The sequence below is a fragment of the Haematobia irritans genome, chromosome 2 (assembly GCF_050003625.1).
Source record: "Haematobia irritans isolate KBUSLIRL chromosome 2, ASM5000362v1, whole genome shotgun sequence".
Lineage (NCBI taxonomy): Eukaryota > Metazoa > Arthropoda > Insecta > Diptera > Muscidae > Haematobia > Haematobia irritans.
The window spans coordinates 218,778,229-218,794,830 of NC_134398.1; the positions used below are offsets into that span (position 1 = coordinate 218,778,229).

A 16,602-nucleotide genomic window follows, 5' to 3' on the forward strand; every position below is an offset into this window, starting at 1 on the left:
CTGAGCTGCATTTCCTCATACGGTAGAGATACTTTCGAAAGTAGCCGCGACCAGAGAGAATCTGGATCATGTAGTATGTCACTTCCCTGTGCCTTTTCTTTCACCATAATAATATGCCGGTTATAAGTAGGAGTAACCGTCTGTCCTTTGTGTCGTTCCTCCATCGCTCTTGTCATTTATCTCTGGTCTCTTGGTGAGTGTTTGGCATCAAGTTTATGGCGTCTTGTTATTTGGTCTTGACCGTTTTCTTCCGAAGAACGTGTTCTACAAAACGCCTTACAGACTTCCAGTTCCTCTCAGTTTATACCATCCTGTGAATTGTATTTCTTAGGGCGACATGTCCAATTTCATCTTCAAGGTCACCGGCTACATATAAATAATGCATGCTCGGCATCATCCGCGATCTCCTCCTCCTCGTAAATGCCGTTGCCTTTGCTGCATTTTCCCATACTTTCGAAAATAGCCGTGGCCAGAGGGAATCTGGATCTGGTCGATATGGAGTACGTTAGCTTTGAGTTCTGACTTATATATTTGATTGACTGCCTTCTTGGGATTACCATGTTGTCTATGTGAATCTCTATTTCTGTATGCCAACGTTTGGCGAAGTTTGCGTTTCCGCTTTTATCACAGCGTCTATATCATGAGCGTAGCCAAGAAGGAATGTATCGTCTGGCATGGGTATCTTCAGTTTTTCGTCGTATGTTGCATTCCAGAGATCTGATCCGAGGATTTAGCCTTGTGCGGTAACTGGGGCCTTCGAAAGTAGCTGCGACCTGAGATCATCTGGGTAATGTAGTATGTTACTTACCCATGTCTTCTCTTTCGCCATTATTGTATGTAGGCCATAAGTCGGTGTGTCCATATACCTATTGTCTCGTTCCTCCATCGTTCCTGCCATTTAGTTCTGATCTCTTGATGGATTTTCTGTATCATGTTTGCGGTGCCTTGGTCTTTGCCCCCGAATACCTTTATTTTCGCTCAATCGCCTGGAGGTCTCTTGGAATCGTTTCTGACATTACTGTATTAAAGGGTGATACGGTCAAAATTTGGTCGGTGAAATCGTTTATTTAAAAAATCAAATTAAATTTCTTTTTCAATTTCAATTAGTATAAAATTCAGGAAAAATATTCAGTTAGGCTTTCGCTTTTCCAAATCCGAATTGCCGGGCCTCACGCTTGACACCTGCCATCAGATTTTGTACAGCCACCTTGTCCACCTTCTTCGCCGCAGAAAGCCAGTTTGCCTTGAACTGCTGCTCGTCCTTAGCAGTTTTTTGGTCTTCTTTTGGCTCCGCTTGACCATAGCCCAGTATTTCTCAATTGGGCGGAGCTCTGGCGTGTTGGGAGGGTTCTTGTCCTTGGGAACCACCTGTACGTTGTTGGCGGCGTACCACTCCAGGCCTTTTTACCGTAATGGCAAGATGCCAAATCCGGCCAAAACAGTACGGAACAACTGTGTTTCTTCAGGAAAGGCAGCAGACGTTTATTCAAACACTCTTTCACGTAAATTTCTTGGTCCCGGAAGCTATGAAAATGCTGCTTTTCATCCCACAGGTACAGATGGCTTGCCAAACCAGATATTTCTTTGCGAACTTTGACAGTTTTATGTGCTTGAAAATATCTACTACCTTTCCCCTTCCTTTTGCCGTATAAAACTCCTGTCCCGGAAGCTGCTTGTAGTCGGCTTTGACGTAGGTTTCGTCGTCTATTACCACGCAGTCAAACTTCGTCAGCATCATCATGTACAGCCTCCGGGATCGCGCTTTGGCCGTCGTATTTTGTTTATCATCGCAATCTGGAGTCACTACTATGTCATCGACATAGCCAACAAGGAATTTATCCTCTTATATGAGTAGTTTACGTTATGTTAGGTATAGTGGCAACCCGAGATTTAAGGCCAACTTAGACTATTCAGTCTATTGTGATACCACAGTGGTGAACTCTCTCTCTCTCTCTCTCTCTCTGTGATATGGGTATCTTCAGTATTTCGTCGTATATCGCCTTCCAGAGATCTGATTCGGGGATTGGGCCTGAGGCGGCACCTGAGTGACTTCCTCCTCGCCTTGACCATGTATAGTGTCATATAGCCAAACTCTGTCTTTAAGACAGTCTTTCAATATTCTCGTTAGGAATTTCGGTATGTGAAATATCGTCTCTATGATGCATATTTCAGCTGTCCACCTTAGGCTTTTGAAAGCGTTCCTAATGTCGCCAGTAGCATGATAGATCTTGAAGCGTGATTGCCTTGTTGTGCTGCAGAAAGGGTATGCCGAAGTGATTCTCAGAGATACAGTTCTCTGTACTGGAAGCAATTTTATTGGGATCGTTTCTGCCATTACTGCAAGCCAATGCGAATTCTTTTAATGCTGTGCGGTATGCCGATGTGATTCTCAGCTGCCATTCTCTGTGTTGGAAGCAGTTTTTTCGCTCTGCTTCGTTTCTGTAGTGTCGACGTGGACTCTTGTTAGTAGTTCGGTCTTTTTCATGGCTAATTACAAGCCATGCCATATGTATTATGGTTTGGCGAAATTTGCGTTGAGCCTCTTCAGTGTTTCTCGCTTTTATCACAGCGGCTATGTCATCAGCGTAGCTAACATGGGTATGGGTATCTTCAAGCCAATGCGTCTTACTCTAATACTGCCATTTTCTGTATTGAAAGCAATTTGTTCGCATTGGTTCGTCTCTGTAGGATCGACGCGGAGTACGTTAATTCTGATTCTAACCTTAGTACCACATTTTTGATTGGCCCCCTTGTTGGAATTACGATGTCATCTATGATCAACTCTATTTCTAGAGGAAGATGCGTGGTTAATTATAAGCCATGAGTGCGTTTCATGGTATGGAGAAGTTTGCGTTGAGCCTTTTCAGTGTTTCTCGCCTTTATCATAGCATCTATGTCATCAGCGTAGACAACAAGGAGTGTATGTTCTGGTAAAGGGTGATACGGTCAAAATTTGGTCAATATAAACTTGACGTATTTATTTCAATTTTGCATTTAAAAAACCTGAACACCCCTCATTTTGAAGGTGTGTGTGTGTAGAATGTTGCTCCTATTTTGATTTTGGAATTCACTCTTCAGTTGTCAAAATGCCGTCCAAGCAAGAAGAGCAGCGTATCAAAATTTTGCTCGCGCATCGCGAAAATACGAGCTACTCGCACGCAAAGCTGGCAAAATCGCTAAAAGTTGCCAAATCAACCGTTACAAATGTAATTAAAGTGTTTGGGGAACGTTTGTCGACAGCCAGGAAGTCTGGATCGGGGGGAAATCGAAAACCGGAAGCCGCTGGGACGACAAAGAGAGTTGCCGGTAGTTTCAAGCGAAACCCTAACGGCAAAAGGAAGGGGAAAGGTAGCAGATATTTTCAAGCACATTAAACTGTCAAAGTTCGCAAAGAAATATCTGGTTTGGCAAGCCATCTGTACCTGTGGCTTGAAAAGCAGAATTTTCATAGCTTCCGGGACTGTCAACCAAGAAATTTACGTGAAAGAGTGTTTGAATAAACGTCTGCTGCATTTCCTGAAGAAACACGGTTGTTCCGTACTGTTTTGGCCGGATTTGGCATCTTGCCATTACGGTAAAAAGGCCATGGAGTGGTACGCCGCCAACAACGTGCAGGTGGTTCCCAAGGACAAGAACCCTCCCAACATGCTAGAGCTCCGCCCAATTGAAAAATACTGGGCTATTGTCAAGCGGAACCTAAAGAAGACCAAAAAAACTGCTAAGGACGAGCAGCAGTTCAAGGCAAACTGGCTTTCTGCGGCGAAGAAGGTGGACAAGGTGGCTGTACAAAATCTGATGGCAGGTGTCAAGCGTGAGGCCCGGCAATTCGGATTTGGAAAAGCGAAAGCCTAACTGAATATTTTTCCTGAATTTTATACTAATTGAACTTGAAAAAGAAATTTAATTTGATTTTTTTAAATAAACGATTTCACCGATTTACATGCGTTTTCCCTTGACCAAATTTTGACCGTATCACCCTTTATGGGTACCTTCAGTATTTCGTCATATGTCGCATTTCAGAGATCTGATTCGGGGATTGGGCCCTGGGCGACACCTGAGGTTATCAAAAGTCATATATCAATATAAAGGGTTTTTAGATAGTCTTTCAATATTCTCCTTAAATATTTCGGCATATGAAATATCGTCTCTATGATGTGTATTATGTCTGTCCACCTTAGGATATTTCAAGCATTCTTAATATATAGAGTCGCCAGAAGAATGTTGTGTTGCGCGTCAGGCATCTGATTCTTCCGTTAGGACTCTTTGGGTGTATTTTCCAAGCAGAATCCGTATTGTCGCGCAGACAAACGTCCTGATAGCCTCGTTAAGTTTTGGTTTGATATGCCGTTCGAATAGCTTTCCAGCTGTGTCCAGCACGAACAATGGTCTGAACGATGGTGACGATCCCTGGTCGATTTTGCTGATCAGAACAAATCCACCACTCCACTCAATTTTCTCATTGCGGCATTTTTAATTTCAATATTATAATACAGCTCTAACTATTTTTTCCTGCGTTTTCATCTACCTATACCCATGGTGCTTAAATTCTTCGGTCAGTGTTTGTTTTAGGCTAATATTCCAAAATTAGAAACACGCGTCAAATTTGCAGAATAAACACAACTATTTCTCGCCATTAAAAACACTTTGATTGCCATAGACCACAGTGTTATAGACGATTCAACGTCACTGCAAACAAGCACGAGACTGTTCGATGGAATGAAATTGTTTCGGGAATTGTGTTTCTGTGGTGTTTCGGATAAGATAGCTCGTTCCAATCGTTGTTGTCAATGCCTCACTTGTGGCGGTCAATGAATATCAATGAACTGTAAAATCTATCTGTTGGGGATGGGGATGGGAATGGGGATATATGGGTTCGTGTTTGGGTGATAGAAGGTCACCATCTTACCAAATATATCATTCTTCTGGCGATGATACATCTCCAATGTACAACGTCTCTGAACCAGACGATGAAGTATAACTTGGTATTTGGTATAGAAACTTTTTTCCGAATCAGTGGATGATCGACGACCACGAGAACGTTCTGTTGATATGGATTTTTCGAAAAAAAAAATAAATAAAAAACAGAAAATAGATTTTGCTGCATTGAAGTGTATGCTGAGTGTTGCTTACCCAAACTCTGATGATCCAATTGGGCCCAAATATCACAATCCGTGAGTCGGGTATAGCGGGCACAATCATAATGGCCTATGTAGATGGTTTGCTGTTTTGGTTCACTTATAATTTCTGGCAGTATACAAGGGCTTGAACCAGCGGGCCTTAGAATCGGAGTAGTTTTTTTCGTACATTCCTGATTTCGCTCTTCACTCTGAAGAAAAATAAAATAAATTAAAATCTTGTGTTCTCTTGCATCCCTCTTCTTACCTTGGCTCTTATATTATCCTTACGTGTCTTATAATGACGCCCCCGTTCCAAATGATAACGCTCTTCAGATCTAAAGCGTTTATCCATTTTCTTATATAATCGTTGTGGAGTTTTATTGGTTACAGGCGAATCGGCAAAATCGGACGGTGGTTTAACAATATCCGGTTCGTTGTCTATGTAAGGTAATGATTCTACCGAATCGCCGCACACAACACTTTGATCTTCCACCTCTTTGCCACAATGGGAACAATGACCACTGTGATGATCAGCATGATTACCATCCGCTTCACTATAGAACACAGAATCGGAACCAGGTGAAACGGAACGATTTAACGACTCTATGGACTTGGCCTTTAATTGACATGTCTCCGAAGCAGATTTTATATAGGCAGGTGATAGAGAGATGGGTGCTTTTGTGGCAGTAGTCGCCGCCACCGCCGTCGATGATGATGATGGCGGGGCTGGGGCAGCAGTAATTGTGGTGCTTATCGCTTGCCCATCTTTGGCATTGCGAGGAGCCGCTATGGGTTGTATGGGCTCATGCTCTGTCGATGGCACCATTATTGGTTTGGGAGACATTATACTGGCATCCAGAAGCTTTTCTGAGCTTACGCCCTGTTGTGGTGATAATGCTGAAGAGGCATTGTTGGCCTTTCGGGGCCTCGATGCACTTTCATCGCGTGAGGAACGCCTTAATTGTCTACGGATTTTCGGACGGAAACGTTTCAGTTTAACTGGGCTCGTAGACTCGGCTAATGTCGATGCCTTTTGCCTTTCGGGAGATTTCTTTAGCATATCTCTCTTTATGGGTGATGTTAAGGCTCTCATATTCTCTTTCTCTATGTCAATTTTCATGGAGGTTTTTCTTCGTTTTCTCTCCTCTTCTTGGCGATGGCGACGCGATTTTAGCTTCTGATAGTCATCATCATGGGGACTCTCATAGTACCCCGAAGAGGAATAACGAACATCACTGCGTTCATCATCTGATATGGATTCGATTTTTTTGCGAATTTTATCAATGGGCCTTGCTGCCGCAATGGGTGAATGTTTCACATCTGGTGTTATTTTTTCCGAATTTTCTGGAGTCTTGTCGGCTGCCTCATCCCCCACATTATAACTGCCCGATGATGTACTACTCACCGAGTGAGTTGGTGATTTTTTAGGAACTTCACTTTGTGATGTGGGTAAATTTAAATTTAAATCCAAACGTGACTTAGTTTCCCTCATAAACTCTTCGGGCTGCATGTGTTCCTCGGAAAGCATTTCTCCTTTCGAAGAATACAATGAGGAAGCACTTTCAAATGATGACTCCCCATGGGTTTTCTCCATTTGGGAACTTTGTGTAGAAGCTATCCAGGTGAAATAAATGAAACGGTTTGAAAAATGATTAAGATTTAAATTAATTGACATCATATTATTGTGACATCTAAGTGGGTGGTAGAACTAAAATAAAATGGGAGTTTCCAAGCATTGGGTTCGCATACGCAAAAGCATCATCATACATCAAGCAACAACATTAAACACCATCTACTATTGTCTAAGCTAAGTCTAAACAACGAAATCCAATAATGCACAGAGGGCTGGAGAAGAAATTTTTTTCAATAACGTCACAACTTTTGCAATGTCTACAAAGGGCCAATAGTTTAAACCCTGCCTGCCTTAAACCAACGGCATTCGTAGCCAGTGTATTTTAATGAACCTACTCATCCAATAAGCTTAGAAGCCAAAAGAAACGACGTGTTTTTTTTACCATTCTGGTTCACCAAGATTTGTCATAAGGAAGAAAGGATTTTTTGACGGTGGAATCTACATTGTTGCATTCACGTCTTGAACCTTGTCTCTGTGAGCTATTCTCCATTCCACATTTATTACATTATCACTGATGTTTCCGATAATTGATTGTCGATATTTTCTGAATTCGAGCCTGATTGGTTTGCTTTTTGCATAAGGGGTCCTCTAAAGGTGAGATGGTTTAGGTGGACTACCTCACTGCACTCACTTCATCGAGTGCTGTTGAGTGAGAAAATGACCGAGAGAATTTTGGTTCTACTGCAGGTTCTCTTCCGTCTTCTTCTTGAGAATGAATCTTGGGTCTTGGGAATTCCGAAATGGGGCTGGGTAATTGACTTGTATATATCTCATATCGTTATTTTATATTTCTTCCATGTGTTACCAGCCAAACTGCTTGCTCCCAAAAGGTTTACAACTAAAGAGTAAAAGGTTGTCAAACATTGCGCTAAGAACTTTGCGATTATGGAATGTGCACTACCAGCGGTTCAACACGTTGGAGTCAACACAAGGAGTTTCTCATCGTTCTAGGATTCGCACACCCAAGGGATAAATGTGAGAACCGATTGTAGAAATGCAGGATAATCTCTGCTTTTAACAGCAGGAAGTTTAGGTCTTGGTTTTTGTCCTCATTCTTTCGTTGTTGGCTTTGTGGACGATCGTAAGACCACTTTGAATTATCCAACTCCATCAAAATGGAGCATAACGTTCAGCTTGCTGCCCCAGACGTATTTCTAGCACTCGCCTAAGGAAGTTTTGAAGCCTCCAAAGGGGTTAACAGCAGGCGCCGTGAATGCCTGCTTTGAAGCATTTACTCCCAGTACAACTTCTCTCGTAAATTTCCTAGCCATACCGAGGACACTCGATATAATATCTTTAGTTGTATTATGGAATTTCTTCCATGCATTTTTCACTCAAGAGTAAAGGGACTGTCCCTTTCCATATACCTTTAGATGGTACCATTCTTAGAGTGGCTAACATGAGTCTTTTCGCTAGGAGTTAATTGATTGACTTTTAACGTTAAAGTCCTCCGACGAGTTGATTGCAGAAGAAATGGCCACCACAATACAATACCGTGCAGCATGCGAACACGGTGATATTGAAGTCATAAAGTTCAGGCTTCACTTAATATTTCGATGTCTTGTAAGGATAAGTCCATCTCCTGTAGTAAGTTTACATACATTTCATGATTCGGTTTGTTTCCCATCCTCATCTCTCAGTATATGTATGATATCTCTATTAGCATCGGGGAATTTTCACTTGCCAATAGTTCTATATAATCAGGATATGCGGAAAATGTTACCTCTTCGTCAAGAGTTTGCCTATCAGAGATCAACATCTAGGGATCCCGAAGATATTTTGAATGCACCTTCAACATCAAGAAAATCCCGCTAGTTTATTCATCGACCGATACATAGTCTTCAATTATATCGGTCAATGAATAAACATGCCGGATTTTCTTGACGTTGAAGGTGCATTTAATAATTCCCTTCGATCCCGATCAACATCTCGGGATCCAGAAGAAGATAAGAAAACAAAGAGATAACATAATTTGTTTCGCATACCCTGATTATATGGAACTATTGGCAAGTGAAAATTCCCCGATGCTAATAGAGATATCATACATATACTGAGAGATGTGGAAGGGAGACTGTCGACCAGTTCATGTGATACAGTCTCAGAAGAAGTAGGTTCGTTGTCAGAGAGCTTGACATAGAATTGGGCAGCAATCATTGATAAAAGAGAAGTCTAAGTGAGCCTGAAATATCGGGCTGCCGTTATACCTATCCTAACCTAACCCACATCATTTTAGGAGGGAGAGTAACCATCATACGTGAGGCGTGTATCAAAAAACTTAGCCGGCTTTACAAACTACTTATGTCGACGGACCGATAGGCGGGTCTAACTAGATCTTCTGTCATCCTCGAACTTATCTTTTCTGTAGAAAAAAACTAATCTGTGCCAAGTTTCGGCATAACTATGGAAATCTCTATAATTATTGCAATAGAAAGAGGAGAGAGAGATGACCATCGCTAGATCTTCTTCAAAATTACAATCAAAAGTTGTGACATTTGTTTCGCAAATCCTGCTTCTGTGCAAACACCTTCAGATGGATGCTTCAATAGTTCTGACAAAAAACAACTCTCCAAAAACAAATTATCCATCGAGATATCTCTACACTTAAGCTCTACATATGTATATATGTAAATGTCAAAACAAAAGAGAATCGGAATAAACGTGCTCTATTCCACATAAGACACAAGACACTTGAGACATTCATTTAAAAATTTCGATTTTTGTTTTCCATTCAAACCTGGTACTTGTGTAGTTGATGATGAGCTTGTCGTAGTAGTGGTTGCGGTTAAGGTAGTCCTCATACCTGGCGTACGCCTTGAAGTATCAGTACAGGTAGCATATTCTTCGGTATTTGTATTGGTATTGGTACTACATTCGGAATTATCAGCAGCACCACCACCAAAACCTTTGGCCGTATCGCACATGGAGGAAAGGCCCACCGATATATCGGATAATCTGAAATTAGCAATAGGAGAGAAAGTAGTAAAAGAGACCAGGAAAATCAGAGATAATCATCTGAAATACCTCCGTTGATCCTTCTGGGGAGAACTATCTCTAACTCTGCGACTGGGAGAGGAGAGTAAAGCCTTTGTTGAGGTTCTGCTTTGTGTTTGAGGCGGCGTTGCACCCAAACTTGGAGTTATCTCTATGGAAGGTGATATTAATTTCGTTTGGCATATTGCTGTCACTCCTCCAATTTTAGGTTCCCTTTCATTTTGGGGCGTCACTGGTGACCTAGATTTCATACTCAATGAACCCGAATGACTATAGGTGGGACTTTGATCGGTAAATTGTTCCTCATAGTCTAAAGCATCGGTGTCCACGGAACTTCTCTGTTGATGTTGCAGCAGCAGATGTTTCCGTTTCGTTGAGGGTGTTAACAGAAGATTCAAATTATACGAAGCCTCGGATCTTTGCTCTGCCATCAATACAGTCACCTCAGATTCATTCCAATGACCATCGGAATGATCTCGAGTTACATCATTGGCCAATGAATCGGATGACGGATAGGTAGAAGCATGTCCTATAGGCTCATCACGCAAGGGGCTGGGTGGGGCCGAGATACCTGATCCCTTTTCATCTTTCTCTTCCAACTCAGAGACTTCGTCCTCTGGTATATTGGCCACCTTACAACCACAAGGATGTATATTCTCATAGACAGGATCCTGTAGATGTTCCATTTGATCTTCACTACGATCACTCTCAGCCGATATTGAGTCATAGGGTTCGGGAGGTGGTAGTTCGGGTCGTTTAACCTCCTCACGGACTTCATGTTTCTTAAGGAATTTCCTTTTCAGAGTTTTCGACTGCAATTCCATGTGATTCGTGTAGGGTTTAAAGTCAATGATGATCTCCTTCTCATCGGACATATCATCACGGAATAATTTGCGATTATATCGTCTCCCTTGACCCTTGTGGGAGGGATAATCCAAATCGATTAATTTTTCAGTTTTCACATAGACCGGCATAGATTGCCGACGTATATCATCACGACGAAAAGGACTATCCTCGGGAGGTTCCATAGAGACCAACATCGATTTACGACGACTGGTCTCCTTATATTCCTTGGGATAGGTCTGGGTTATATCCAAAGAGTCATCGTCATCCAAACAATATTCCTGCGGTGGAGGCAATAGATCAGAGGTGAAGTCTGATGAACCATCGGCCATTAGTTCGGAACATTCCGTTATGTGCTTACACACATCCTGGACATTTTGAAGATCTCTACGTGGCAAACTATGGAAATCGGTATCCAAACGATAGCCACAAGTCCGCCTAGGCAAGCTATTACTCTCATACGAGAAGGAATCCTCTTTGGGCAGGAACCCCATATCCTTTTTCTGATAATAATACTTCTCGTGATTGGTATTGTATTCCAAGGGTGGAGGTGGCTGATAATAGGCAAAGTTACTTTCCAACGGGGACTTGGGAGGTTCTTCCGATTGAGTTCTATGCAAAAGCTCATGATCCATTTGCGGGGGTACTTCCTCCTTTCGTCGACTCTCATAGGGTATTTGTGACAGACTTTTAGCCAAGGCCTTGCCATTTTGTAAACACCCATTGGTTTGAGCCCCCTGCGATACCACCTTCACACGATGTATGGTACGCGGACTCAGGGCCAAACTTTGTTCAAATTCATTCTTCCTCACATCTGTCTGGGTGGCTTGCGTTTTCATGGCATTGCGAAATTTCTTCTCTACCACTATCACCTCAGGACTGGGTGGGGGAAAATTCTGCAGAGGACATGCGGCTGCTGCCAGATTCAATGTGGTTAGCTCTTCCAATATAGGTCGATTTGTTATAACCGCCGCCGTCGCCGCTGCCGTTGGTTGTTGTGTTTGCACATGTTGTTCGGCCGTCACATACGGAGCTCCCGCTGCGTTGGGCACATATGCCGTTGGCATGGCATGAGCCATATGATGTTGATGTGTATGACCCAGTTGATGAATAGGAACAGTAGTACCACCCGGCAGCATATGTATGGTGGATGTGGAGCCCATTATGGCAGTGATGGGCGGTGCACATATTGGTATTGTATCATAATAGGAGCCACTTGGTCCTACGGGCTTCTTGCCACCAATTAAACGTTCCTGTGATTGGGCCGATTTCATGCGGCCCGACGAACGAAACCCCACATTGAAATCATCGAAGGAGGTGAGAGTATGCGACCGGGCAAAGCTCACATGTTTGGTTCTGTGAATTGAGAAAAAAAAAGAATGCGTCATGACCGGCAGAGTACATTTGCATTTACAAACCTGGGTGTATTTAGGGCGCCTGCTGCATGGGGCAAGCCAGTACTAACACCCATATGGGATGGGCAGTGATAGGAGCTGAAAATTTAAAGGAAATTTGTAGAAATATACGATATTCGGTACGAGTAAATGTGTAAAAAATCGTAAAGGAAATTAAGGAAAAATTTACACAAAAGCCGTGGGTGGTCCCACAAGTACTCAGCCTACAAAACTTGACAAACTCTCTATCTCTAAGGATATTACTGCTTAAACACACACTAAACTAAAAGAAAATGGTCTATTAAATTCTAGTCTAGCGTCAATCTATGAAACTAATTACTTATTGGACCACCCACGATAAATTTTGATATCTTTACACTTCCTTCATTTATCTCTCATCCATATGAATTTATTAAGAAAACATAATCCAAGCAATTATATAAAAAAACGATCATGTTGACGTAGGTGGTTCGATAAGTACTTAGCCTACATAACGAAATAAAAAAACGCTATCGTTCCCACAAGCTCTAAGCAAAAATAAGAGTCAATTTAGGAAACTGCACTTACATTTAGCTGTGAGACTAAGTACTTCTCGGGTCACCCACGTAACGTTTGGATGTCCTACTGTTTCTGTTATAGTTGATGTAGATATAAGTTACAAAAAAAACATATACAAATATTTTGGATAAATTTACCCAATAGACGTGGGTGGTTCGATAAGTACTTAGCCAAAAAAAGAGAAAACTACCAGGACGGGAGATTCACACCCAATAAACCAAAAATAAATAATAGCCGTTCCAATACATCTTGTATCAATCTGCGACACTTGTGAGTACATATTGGACCACCCACGTAACATGAGGTGTCACAAAACTTTCCCCATTTACCTTTTATCGCTGATATCAATTCCCCCTCCCCACCACTCTCTGTTGTTATGAATTTGTGTAAGCCATAATGAAAACAGTTATAGTAAAGCTACCCAGCATACGTGGGTGGTTCTATAAGTACTTAGTTCACAAAAACCTTCAAGGATACTGTCCATTCCACAGTCAACTCAAATTATAATCCATTTGTATTGCATCAACCTGTTAGGGTAAGTACTTATTGGACCACCCACGTAACATTTGACAGTTTCCTCATTTGCTTTTAATTGTTTATATAAATTTCCCCCTCTATCCGTTGTTATGAATTTGCGCCAAAAAACAAAAATAATGGAAACAATTATTCTAATGCTATAAAGTAGTCGTGGGTGGTCCTATAAGTGCTTATCCCACAAAAAATTGTATATTCAAAAGTATCTCCGAATACACAACAGCTAACCAAAAAAATATAGTCGATATATAGATCACTTTGAGATCAACAAACCTTTAATAATGGAACTAACTGATAGACGTGGATGGTCTTATAAGTATTTAGCGTTAAAAATTACACCCTTTTGTAAAGGGTGATTCTTTTGAGGTTAGGATTTTCATGCATTAGTATTTGACAGATCACGTGGGATTTCAGACATGGTGTCAAAGAGAAAGATGCTCAGTATGCTTTGACATTTCATCATGAATAGACTTACGATCTGCCACAACGTCGAATTTTCAGTGAATGGGCCCTAGAAAAGTTGGCAGAAAATCCGCTTTTTTATCGACAAATTTTGTTCAGCGATGAGGCTCATTTCTGGTTGAATGGCTACGTAAATAAGCAAAATTGCCGCATTTGGAGTGAAGAGCAACCAGAAGCCGTTCAAGAACTGCCCATGCATCCCGAAAAATTCACTGTTTGGTGTGGTTTGTACGCTGGTGGAATCATTGGACCGTATTTTTTCAAAGATGCTGTTGGACGCAACGTTACGGTGAATGGCGATCGCTATCGTTCGATGCTAACAAACTTTTTGTTGCCAAAAATGGAAGAACTGAACTTGGTTGACATGTGGTTTCAACAAGATGGCGCTACATGCCACACAGCTCGCGATTCTATGGCCATTTTGAGGGAAAACTTCGGAGAACAATTCATCTCAAGAAATGGACCGGTAAGTTGGCCACCAAGATCATGCGATTTGACGCCTTTAGACTATTTTTTGTGGGGCTACGTCAAGTCTAAAGTCTACAGAAATAAGCCAGCAACTATTCCAGCTTTGGAAGACAACATTTCCGAAGAAATTCGGGCTATTCCGGCCGAAATGCTCGAAAAAGTTGCCCAAAATTGGACTTTCCGAATGGACCACCTAAGACGCAGCCGCGGTCAACATTTAAATGAAATTATCTTCAAAAAGTAAATGTCATGGACCAATCTAACGTTTCAAATAAAGAACCGATGAGATTTTGCAAATTTTATGCGTTTTTAAAAAAAAAAAAGTTATCAAGCTTTTAACAAATCACCCTTTAGAAGGGAAAGTGTTGGTGAGAGACAAAGAGAGAGTGAGAAACAAGACGATAATAAGAGTTATTCCAGAAAATTCATCAAGTCACAATGCTATCCGATAAAAGTGCGTGGTGCAATAAGTACTTAGCCTTAAAAAAATTAAACTTCGAGGGCATTCCTTCTTCCACATGTTCTTAAAACAAACCACGAGTACTTATGAAATCCCCCACGTACTATGACGTTGTCCTGCTATATAATATAAAAAAAAACCTACAAGACTAAATACATCGATCCTGCATCATCTTGCTATAAGTACTAAGTACTTATTGAACCACCCACGTACTATAGTGATATGCCTACACATTCCCGTTTATAGTTTATCGTTTATATGAATTTAATTAAAAAATACAACAAAATATCACAATACTATCCAATAAACGTGGGTGGTGCAATAAGTAGTTAGTCCACTAAAAAATTAAAATTTCGAGGGCATTCTCTCTTCCACATATTGTAAAAACAAACTACGAGTGTATCTAGTAAATTCATCTTGCATCAATCGCTTAGACTAGGTACTTAATGAACTACCCACGTAATATTCGGAAATCACAACGCTATTTACCTTTTATCGTTGATATAACTGACATTATCATAGTTCCCATATGTTTGTTGTACGTGATGTTGTTGCTGCTGTTGATCCATCCAACTGGCGGTGGTGGTGGTGGATTGACGATTATCGGTGGCTGCATCCACCATTTTCGAAGTACTTAGTATCGATGCTGGTTGTCTACGAAAATAGGAACTCTCCATATCTGTACTATCACCGGGAGCCGTTGTATTGGGATATTGTTGATTATAACGGGGATATTTATAGAATGGAGTGTAGGGGGCTAAATTCTCATCAGATGGAATACGACGACCCACACAACCACCCAATAATGATTGGGGTGCTGAACGTCTACTTAAACAACCGAAAAAACGTTCACGTCGTGAACGATCAATAGTATTCACTTGACGATCGGTTAGACAGTACTGTTATGGATAGATATAGAGAGAGCGAGAGAAATGGTTAATGATTTTGTTGTAAGGGTACATTTTCACTTTACCTGCTCTTTTATATCTCCTTTGGAATATTGTGATGGTCGTGGATATAATTCAGTGGAGGAGGTATGTCTCAAGCGACGACGATGGGTGTTCTCATCTTCGGAATCATAATTACGATCGCTTTGACTGGAAAATATTGGCTTCGAGGTTGTATCTATGGTACCCATTGAGACAGCATGGTGAAGGCCTAAAATGAAAATAATGTCAGATTAGTACAGATAACAGCGAGAGGAGAGAAATTAACTCGACTTCGATTTATATTTAAGGGAATGTAGGGTATGATTAGGCCAAAAAAATATCTCTAGAAAGTTTTATTAAAATTTTGTTTCTATAGAAAATTTTATTAAAATTTTATTTCTATAAGTAATTTTGTCAAATTTTATTTCTATGGAAAATTTTATCAAAATTTTATTTCTATAAAAAATTTTTGCAAAATTTTATTTCTATAGCAAATTGTGCGAAAATTTTATTTCTATAGAAAAATTTCTAAAAATTTTATTTCTTTAAAACATTTTGTCAAAATTTTATTTCTATAGAAATTCTATGTCAAAATTTTATTTCTATAGAAAAGTTTTTAAAAAAATTTTATTTCTATAGAACATTTTGTCAATAAGTTATCTCTAAAGAAAATTTTGTCAAAATTTTTTTCTATAGAAAATTTTATCAAAATTTTATTTCTATAGAGCATTTTGTCAACAATTTATTTCTAAAAAAAATTTTGTCAAAATTTTATTTCTATAGAAAATTTTGTCAAAATTGTATTTCTATAGAAAATTTTGTCAAAATTTTATTTCTATAGAAAAAATTTTCAATATTTTATTTTATCGAACTTTTTTGTCAACATTTTATTTCTATAGAAAATTTTGTCAAAATTTTATTTCTATAGAAAATTTTGTCAAAATTTTATTTCTATAGAAAATTTAATCAACATTTTATTTCTATAGAAAATGTTGTCAAAATTTTATTTCTATAGAAAATTTTGTCAAAAGTTTATTTCTATAAAATATTTTGTCAAAATTTTATTTCTATAGAAATTTTATGTCAAAATTTTATTTCTATAAAAATTTTATGTCAATATTTTATTTCTATAGACAATTTTGACAAAATTTTATTTCTATAGACAATTTTGACAAAATTTTATTTCTATAGAAAAATTTGTCAAAATTTTATG

The 16,602-nt window shown here is 40.0% G+C and overlaps 2 protein-coding genes across 2 annotated transcripts; both read right to left on the minus strand.

The window, feature by feature from the left end:
* Window positions 1-9,413: 9,413 nt before the first annotated feature.
* On the minus strand, window positions 9,414-12,036 carry LOC142225285 (uncharacterized). The gene is made up of 3 exons (XM_075295060.1): window positions 12,003-12,036; window positions 9,772-11,940; window positions 9,414-9,702 (listed from the first exon to the last, which is right to left on the minus strand). The coding sequence occupies exons 2-3, from the start codon at window positions 11,856-11,858 to the stop codon at window positions 9,414-9,416; spliced, it is 2,376 nt and encodes a 791-aa protein (XP_075151175.1). The 5' UTR covers window positions 11,859-11,940; window positions 12,003-12,036.
* A 2,909-nt stretch (window positions 12,037-14,945) lies between these two features.
* On the minus strand, window positions 14,946-15,600 carry LOC142225286 (uncharacterized). The gene is made up of 2 exons (XM_075295061.1): window positions 15,434-15,600; window positions 14,946-15,359 (listed from the first exon to the last, which is right to left on the minus strand). The coding sequence occupies exons 1-2, from the start codon at window positions 15,596-15,598 to the stop codon at window positions 14,946-14,948; spliced, it is 579 nt and encodes a 192-aa protein (XP_075151176.1). The 5' UTR covers window positions 15,599-15,600.
* Between the last annotated feature and the right edge of the window lie 1,002 nt (window positions 15,601-16,602).